Raw genomic sequence first — 9,259 nt, 5'->3', positions numbered from 1 at the left:
AACTTTATAGCGGTCAGACTCCGGGAAGGCTTTGTAATAAGGTTCAGAAACTATTATGTGATGATTGTATTAGTTTTCTAGTTGATTTATGATTTTTTTTTTCATATTTTATATAAAATGTGTTTTTTTGTTATTTTTCCAGCCTTGTTTAGGACTTTTTTTACCTATTATAAATTGAATTATTTGGCTTGTGATTAGTGCTTTTTTTTTTTGTTTTTTTTACAAAAATTTAATATCAGAATAATATTTATTTATGTGTGAGCAAAACTCATACTTTTCGGTTATTTATTGAACTGTCTTGACTTATTAAAGAATGACTATCTTCGTGATGACTTTCTTTTTAATGATACTAGTGGTCTCGTAATCGAAGCTTGATGTGCCTTCGAGTTGTCTTTCTTTTATATATATATATATATATATATATATATATATATATATATATATATATATATTTTTATCTTTTCTCATTAGAATTCGTGACAATCAATTTAACAATTTCTATCAAATATTGTGTTTTTAATTAGCAACATCTTAAAATATCATGTTTTCTACTCATGACATGTATCGATTATGATATTTTATCAAAAAAAATTTATAATTATTAAACTCGATTTAGGGGTTGACTCAGCCAAAGAGTCGAGTTTTGAGTCATACGGGTTGGCCCAAGTCAACTCGGGAAAATAAGAACAAATATGCTTGAGATTGTGATATCTCACATGAAAAATTTTGAAACAATGCATGTGGATGTAAGTTGTAAAACAAAAATGTGAGATATAAAGTGTAATATAATTATCTATGTGTGTGGATGTAAGTTATATAGAGTTATTCCATATTGAAAAATTAAAAAATAATCCATATGAATATATACTATATAAAAAAAGAAATGTAAAGTATGAAATGTAATATAGTTATTATAAATAAAAAAGATTAAGAAATAATCCATGTAAATATAAGTTTTATATAGTTATCTTATATTGAAAAGTTATGAAATAATCTATATAAATATTGATTATAAAAAAATATAAAATTAAGTATTTATAAATTAATTTTATATTAAAAAAGTAAAAAGATTAAAAAAATTGGATATCACTCTCGTTATTCCGAGTCATCCAAATACCATGTCAATCCCCACAAAATGAATCCATGTTTCATAACTATATATTTTTTGTTTTTTTAATCTTTAAATGGTGTTAATAAGAGAAGATATTAAAACTTCGCTTTCCCCTTACGCCACCCACCTTCGTCTTCCAAAAAAATCCAATTAACACGATTGCTTACGTGTCACCTCCACGCTCCTAAAGCCGACACCCATTTCCTTCCCGTTCGTCACCTTTTAAATTTTGGGAAAATAACATATTCATCCTCTACCAGTCATTCAATTTTCAATTAGGTTCCTAAACAAAAACAATTCTCAATTGGGTCTTCCATCTATTGGATAATCATAACTGAATCAGAAATTTCCTTTGGAAATAAGACCTATTTGTCCGAGAAAGAACTAAGAAGCCTTTTCGTTTTTTCATGATTCATAATGGCTTTGTAATTTGGGTAATCCTTGTTAGTTGAGGGATCTATTTAGATATTTTTCTTTACTTGAGGTACCTAGCTGAGAAATAATAGGTAATTGAGAGACAAATGTGTACTTTACCCCTAATTTTTCTATTCTATTTAGAAGCACCAACTTCGACTCCCTCTCCACTACCATCCTGCTCTCTCCCCCCCCTCGTCTCTAATGGAGCTTCTAATCCTCTCAATCTTCACTTTCTTTTTCCTCTCACGAGCTGAGTTGCCCGGCACATGGGATCTCCTAGTCCCTAACGCAGGCATATCCTCCATGCACACAGCAGTTACCCGCTTCAACACTGTAGTCCTTCTAGACCGGACCAACACCGGCCCATCTCGTAAAATGCTACGAAAAGGCCACTGTCGTCTCGACCCCCACGACGCCGTTCTCAAGCGCGATTGCTATGCCCACTCCGTTCTCTTCGATCTCCAAACCAATCAAATCCGTCCACTCATGATCCTCACTGACACCTGGTGCTCATCAGGTCAGTTTCTCCATGATGGAACTCTCTTACAAACAGGTGGTGATCTGGACGGGTTCAAGAAGATCCGAAAGTTCGACCCGTGTGACATTAACGGGTCTTGCGATTGGGTCGAGCTTGATGACGTGGAATTGAGCGAGGGGAGGTGGTATGCTAGTAACCAGATACTGCCCGACGGGTCGGTGATTATAATTGGTGGTAGAGGAGCTAATACTGTGGAGTACTATCCGCCTCGAAACGGTGCCGTGCTGTTCCCATTTCTTGCTGACGTGGAAGATAAGCAGATGGACAATTTATACCCTTACGTCCATCTCCTCCCCAACGGTAAATTATTTGTGTTTGCTAATAATAAAGCGGTTTTATTTGATCACGAGACTAATAAAGTTGTGAAAGGATACCCACCGTTGGATGGGGGCCCAAGGAATTACCCATCCGCTGGATCATCAGTTATGCTGGCATTGGAGGGTGATTATTCGACGGCTGTGATTGTTATTTGTGGAGGCGCCCAGTATGGCGCTTTCATTGAGAGGAGCACCGACACCCCGGCGCTCGGTAGTTGTGGGCGTATTGTAGCTACATCACTCGACCCGATTTGGGAAATGGAGGACATGCCATTCGGGCGGATCATGGGTGATATGGTAATGTTACCCACCGGCGATGCCATAGTTATTAACGGAGCTCAAGCTGGGACCCAAGGGTTTGAGATGGCATCAAACCCGTGTTTGTATCCACTTCTATACAGACCGGGTCAACCCGTTGGGTTACGGTTCATGACATTGAATCCGGGAACTGTACCCAGATTGTACCATTCAACAGCTAACCTTTTACCAGATGGGCGTGTGTTGGTAGCAGGGAGTAACCCGCATTTTTTCTACAAATTCGAAGCTGAATTCCCGACTGAGTTACGGATTGAGGCGTTTTCACCCGAATATTTGTCACCGGATCGGGCTAACCTTCGACCCGTAATTGAGGAAATACCCGATACAGTGCGTTTTGGGGAGGCTTTTGATGTGTTTGTGTCCGTTACGTTGCCTGTGGTGGGGCTTGTAGAAGTAAATTTTGCAAGTGCACCCTTTGCAACACATTCCTTTTCACAAGGACAAAGATTGGTTAAATTGACGATTACACCCTCAGTTCCGGGCAGCGGCAATCGGTACAAGATTGGGTGCAATGCGCCCCCTAATGGGGCGGTGGCTCCGCCAGGTTATTACATGGTTTTCGCAGTCAATCAGGGTGTGCCAAGTGTTGCACGGTGGGTGCATTTGGTGGCTTAATTGGTTGTGTTTTTATTTTTAATATTTTTTATTTTAATTTATTTCTGGGCCAATTAGAATGCTGTATAATTGTTGATAATAAAAAGGGTACACTATACCGTGAAGAAATTCCGAGAAAGAACAGGGGAGGTGTAAGTAATTATTGTTGGATGCTAGTGTATTATGCAAAAATTGGCGACACTTCAATAACCGAAGATTCCTTTTGGGACCCCTTCAATTTGTATTATCCTTTGTGAGGAAGCTGGCTATATTCAGCTGTCAAGACCCGGTGGGATTCCCGTTTATGAACACACAGACAATGCTTTGAACTTGAGAGGGACCTCGCTGGCTTCAATTATTTGATTGCCCTCGAGGCCTATCCTTTTGCTCATCTCCTTGCTATCAATAAGGTTCTCAAAAAACACGTTTTTTATACGAGTTTTTGTAAAAATAAAAACACGTATAGAATTCAATATTTATATCACGTGGCCATTCCACATAACTTTTTTTTTTTTCAAAATGTAATGTTTTACTATTAAACACTTATTCTAGCTACACCCTTACGTGCGCGCGCACACACAAAAGCCTCCTAATGGATCCACTGAAGTTTTACTATTAAACACTTATTCTTGTAATGAAAAGAGAAAATATTATATTTATCATGAAAATGTAAAATTGATATTGAAATGGTGAGTTTACCGAGTTTAAACAATTTAAACAGTTTAGTTTTTAAATCAATTTTGCTTGCTTTTTAACTCGTAGAATTATATAATTTTTTAAGTTAATTTATAATTTTAATAATTATAATTGAGATGAACAATATGATATAATTATTTTTGTAATACATTTATTTTTGTAATGAAACGGGACAATATTATTATATTTCCCATGAAAACAGAAAACTAATATTGGAATCACCAGTTTATCAATTTTACTGAATTAAAATGATTTCAATCTAATATTATTAGTTTTTTAAATTTTAAATCAATTTTGCATGCTAGATTTTATGAGTCAATTCATAACTTTTGGCTGCGGCTGTGAATGGTAAGTGCAGTTTATTGCACCTTTTATTGCTGGTAGCCGTTATCATTGAAAATTGCCATTAGATTATTGATAATTATAGCCAGCCCTGAAAGCAGCCATCTAAACTCAATTTTTCTTCGAGTAAATCACACAGAATGCATCATGAAGCATGAAAATTTGAAAATTATACCCAACAAGTGCAAATTTCCACAGGTAATAATAAGCCACAACATCAAATATAATTTCTTGATCATACACTATTACTATCAGATAGTATGCCTTAAGCACCAGTGATTATTTATATACTGGCTTAAATATTTCAGGCCATTGAAACTTCAAAACCATCTTCACAGCAGTCAGCCACAACCACACTCCTCTGAACGTTTTTGTATGAGTATCGCCGAGCTAAGAACACATATACAATCAAGTTTGCTGCGGTCATGCCGGCTATAAGCCAGTAGAAATAGTCGAGGCGGCTACTGTTCAAGTCTTTTCCAAACCAACTCTTGCCAAATCTCCCAGTCACATGATCAATGGCTGTTATCAGAAGACTACTGATGAAGTTTGCAGCTCCGATCACACTAAGGTAGAAGGCAATGCCTAGGCTTCTCATAGAATCAGGAACTTGGTCATAGAAGTACTCCTGCAAGCCCACCAGAGTAAAGGCATCTCCTACACCGATAATGATGAATTGTGGAGCCAACCAGAAGACACTCATTGAAAGTGAACCCTTCACTGGATCCTTCTCTACAACACCCAGTCTCTTCCTCTCAACCAATGCTGAAACTACCATTGTGGAGATCGAGAAAAGCATTCCAAAGCCAATTCTCTGCAGGATTTTGATGCCTCGCTCGTTTCCTGTAGCCCTTCGCAACACTGGGACAAGGATCTTCTCATAAATCGCCACAGCTACTATCATTCCAAAAGCGGAAAGCGCGAAGATTGAGGCTGGAGGGATCTCCAAGCCATTACCAATATTTCTGTCCAACATAGTGCCTTGCTTGACGAAGAATGTGGCTGTTTGTGCTACAGAGATTCCAAATGGTAACGTAGCTAGCCATATTGGGATCAAATTGAGAATAAGCTTCATCTCTTCAACCTTGGTCACGGTTGCTAGTGTCCAAGGATCTTGCTTTTCAGCACAATCCCAATCCTCCACTATAGCGGCTTTGTCAAGAAACCTGTAATTCATATGGGATCATTAAACGAGCAGTTTAAGACATTTTGGGTGATATATACGAGCCAAATTAATTACAAGGATACGCACTTCAATTATTCAATGGAAACTATTATATCAATCAGTTCACTTAATTGCTTACTTGAGACTTTCGGTATGGCAGAGAAGCCTCCCTTTATTCACTCGTGACTTGGGAACTTCATGCAATTCAGCAGGATCAGAAGGATATGGCAGGTTTCTCTTCTTAATGGCAGCTACTAGGACCTGCAACATTGGGGTTAAGGGGCTCCCAGGTGGCACATGATAGCGGTAAAATGGCCTTCCTATAATGAAGATGGCAAGTGATGAAGCCATAACTGTCGTAAGAATGATATCTGCAGCACCCCAGCCAACACGATCTTGCACGTAAACAATTACAGTCACACCAAGTAGAAGGCCACAACAAAGGCCAAAGTTCCACCAGTTGAAATAGGACATCTTTTTCTTTCTTTCTTCACTGTGATTCTCGTCGAATTGGTCTGCTCCAAAACTCTCTAGCGAGGGTTTGTGCCCTCCGGTTCCAATGGAGATCATGTAAATGGCTATAAAGAAGACCATTTCATGAACCTTCCTAGGCTCCAGACACACAGCTGCGTCACAAGCCTTTAGACTTGGTACAAACGTGGACATTGTTAAGAGAATCAAGCCCTGGGGGTTCAAATAGATAAAAATAAAACTCTCAGAACAAATTTAATAAAAATAAATGTTCGGAATAAACTATGAAATTAACAAGTAATTAATTTTTGGCTTTTTTCAAAGACGATGATGGAGTGTTCCGAGAGATTCTGCTTCTGCTTTTAGGTATTCTTTTGCCTTTGAACATCACTAAAGAGGGATGGGTGGTCATTAACATCATTTTACATGGGCTTTGCCTGGCTACTAAACTGGATCAACAAAAACTTTCAGGAAATCAAGGAAGCAAAATGGACATAAAGCCTGAATTTGGCTTTCATGGTCTACCTTAACTTTGTAGGGCTATCTTTATCACCGTAAGTTTTTTTTTTAAATTAATTAAATCCTTTATATTTTTTTTTTAAAACTAATTAAACCCTTTGCATATTAGGTTGTGTATTACGAGATAGAAAAAATTATGGACGATAATTATGAAAAAATATAAGGGTAAATCTTCACCCTTTTTATTACTAATATTTTAACCTCTTTAGACTCTACTAATATTCTGAATTTTAAATAATGGAATATTTAAGTATGGTTAAATATAAAACCTTACCAATTTTTTTTATATAGAAAAGACATAGAAAAAGAATTTACCAGAAGGTAGACAACAGACGAAAGAAAAACAGTTGTGAATCGGCCGAAGTAAGCATCAGCAAGAAAGCCTCCAAATAAGGGCATCAAGGTAGTCACACCAGCCCAGTAGTTTACATTCCTAGCGGCTGTCTTGAGGTCTTGATGAATCACCTTGGTAAGGTAAATGATGAGGCTCGTCGCCACTCCAAAGTAACTCAATCTCTCACTAAATTCAATGGCTGCCAAACAGAAAATAGTTAAAAATCATAACCCAAAGCGAAAGAAACAACCAATGTGCCGTAGGGTTTCTGGGCCCTGACCCGTTTCTGTGACATAGATTTCTTCTTTTTCTCATGAGATTCTACAAGTAAACAAAGGATTTGTGCCGTTTTTGTGGACCTTACCACGTATCTTTGTAGCCCATTAAAGGCTGCATTCATTGGCCACATAAAGCAGAAGAAGGACCCCATGCAGAGCATAAGTTCTTCTCCATATTTGTGATTGTAAGCGAAGAATCAATTGTATGCAACTTTTACTGATGTTGACAAGAACATGTAGGAATAATTGCATCTCACTAGACAAAAAACACAATGACGTACAAGTTGATTTATTTTTCCTATTGTTAATTAGTTGGATAACTATTCGATCTTATAAGCTCTTATTTTGAGAATCTTTTATATGCATAATTAAGATTCAAGATGTATTCACAAAAAAAGAAGAGGAAATAAATAATGTTGAAATCCGGATTAGATTTTTGTATTCCATGGCAAACAGCTTTTTGTATATCTTATAGCGACTATATATATACATATAGACACACCCACAGGTACAAGAAAGGCTTGAGTATGAGCTTATAGGAGGTAGGCTTACCGATGATTTTCTTAGCCATCAACGACGTCCCTTTTATGAATCTAATCTTAGTTTTCTGTTTTTTTTTACTTAGAAGATCAACACATATATTGCCATACTCTTCTCCTTGAAATAAATACATTACAAACCATGCAAGGCATGCAACCAAGAGATTGTTTTTGCCTTTTTGAAAGAAAATACGTTTAATCCAAGGATTGCTAAAATGCAGACTAGGTCTCACTTTGAAGTGAGAAGAATATTGAGTGCAGTTGCTTTCTGATTTTAAATATATTTATGAGCTTCACCATGTAAGAACTTTACCCAGAACCCACAAGAAAGGAAATTAGTAGTACTTGAGAGATTAATATTTATGCTATATATATTAATTAGCATGAGTCCACCAGCTTGTCCTCTAGCAGACTTCAGGTTTTATCAACATTACCGATTAGTTTGACCATTTGTAAGAACACAAAAAGAAAAAAGAAAAAACATGGTCATGACAAAAACTGTATCAAATACCTAGCTAACTTGCATGGATAGACATTCTCGTTTCGGAATCATGAGAAGAAAAGTGATGAGTTCCAAGAAGAGCCATCCGCCAGTATTTTGTTTTTCAACAATAAAGGAAGAAGAGTCCTATTTCTGGGAGTAATATTCATGGCTAAATTAATTTTCCTAAGTAGAGTTTAGAGAAGCTCGATATTCTAGCTACGGCTGATAAGGAAAAGAAGGCATTGACCCTCTCCGTGGCTTCATCCTTCTTGTAGGTAACCAAACAGAGCATAAAATACAAAGAGAATAATAGTATAAAGTACAATAATATGTCGGCAACTCTTAATACTTCATTGCATGAAAATGTTTAGTGCTTACCGATGATGAAGAGTGTTGCTTTCCAAACACCAGTGGAGGCCCGGAGGGGAACCCTTCCTTTATGATCCACTGAGGAATCATAAACCCATTTCTCTTCATCAACACCTCTTGTTTCTACTCCCTTGTTAAGCTCCATCCCTTAGCAGATACTTGATAATGTTTTTCCAAAGCCCTAATATATATTTTCTATGCAAGAGTGCTGGCTACCATGGATGTGGATTTATGGAAGAGAAGCTTGCTTTGGGCGTCTTTATATAGAGGAGGATTTGCTTGGTTGACTCATTGGGGAGAATTCCTTATTCCCTGCACACTACAAAGAAGGTAAAAATATTTATTTGGAGATTATCGTGAAAGAGAAAATGGTCATTTTATCCTTCTACTTCCACTCATCAGGATGTCGTTGTCAGTCTACAGATGGGAATGGCATCCAAATGTTAGTTTTTCCTTTCTTTTTAGTCCGGGGCCAATTCGACCCTTTAAACTAGTAAGGAATCTCGTAACCTCGTGATATTCCTTTCCACCACTAAAATGACAGTGAAAATCCGAAGCAAATGCTGCCTTCATAGCTCGTTCCACCGGATTAAATGTCTTCTCGTAACCTCGTGATATTCCTTTTCATGGATTGTTGCCAGTGATCGATTGTTTGTAGTTTGTATTTTTTCGTTCTTTTTTTCCTTCTATTAACTAAAATGTACAATTATCCTCTATTTATTTGTTATTTGTTTGGGCCTGATGAATACACTAGACCCAAGCTACTT

The 9,259-nt window shown here is 37.1% G+C and overlaps 2 protein-coding genes across 2 annotated transcripts; one reads left to right on the top strand and one right to left on the bottom strand.

The window, feature by feature from the left end:
- Positions 1-1,681: 1,681 nt before the first annotated feature.
- On the top strand, positions 1,682-3,542 carry LOC133676650 (aldehyde oxidase GLOX). Its single transcript, XM_062098362.1, has one exon. The coding sequence runs from the start codon at positions 1,730-1,732 to the stop codon at positions 3,314-3,316; it is 1,587 nt and encodes a 528-aa protein (XP_061954346.1). The 5' UTR covers positions 1,682-1,729; the 3' UTR covers positions 3,317-3,542.
- A 972-nt stretch (positions 3,543-4,514) lies between these two features.
- Positions 4,515-8,823, bottom strand: LOC133676655 (protein NRT1/ PTR FAMILY 5.6-like). The gene is made up of 4 exons (XM_062098370.1): positions 8,502-8,823; positions 6,804-7,021; positions 5,638-6,182; positions 4,515-5,499 (listed from the first exon to the last, which is right to left on the bottom strand). Exons 1-4 carry the CDS (start codon positions 8,635-8,637, stop codon positions 4,638-4,640), a joined length of 1,761 nt encoding a protein of 586 aa, XP_061954354.1. The 5' UTR covers positions 8,638-8,823; the 3' UTR covers positions 4,515-4,637.
- Between the last annotated feature and the right edge of the window lie 436 nt (positions 8,824-9,259).

The sequence above is a fragment of the Populus nigra genome, chromosome 17 (genome assembly GCF_951802175.1).
Source record: "Populus nigra chromosome 17, ddPopNigr1.1, whole genome shotgun sequence".
Lineage (NCBI taxonomy): Eukaryota > Viridiplantae > Streptophyta > Magnoliopsida > Malpighiales > Salicaceae > Populus > Populus nigra.
This window is presented reverse-complemented; position numbering and strand designations above follow the sequence as displayed.

What these genes read in the sequence shown, in the direction of transcription:
- LOC133676655 (XM_062098370.1), bottom strand. Translation starts at nt 8,637, where the DNA reads ATGGAGCTTAACAAGGGAGTAGAAACAAGAGGTGTTGATGAAGAGAAA. An exon ending in AGCAACACTCTTCATCATCG is followed by an intron (nt 7,022 to 8,501) that starts GTAAGCACTAAA and finishes TCTGTTTGGCAG; the next exon opens with CCATTGAATTTAGTGAGAGA. An exon ending in TGCCATACCGAAAGTCTCAA is followed by an intron (nt 5,500 to 5,637) that starts GTAAGCAATTAA and finishes TATGAATTACAG; the next exon opens with GTTTCTTGACAAAGCCGCTA.
- LOC133676650 (XM_062098362.1), top strand. Translation starts at nt 1,730, where the DNA reads ATGGAGCTTCTAATCCTCTCAATCTTCACTTTCTTTTTCCTCTCACGA.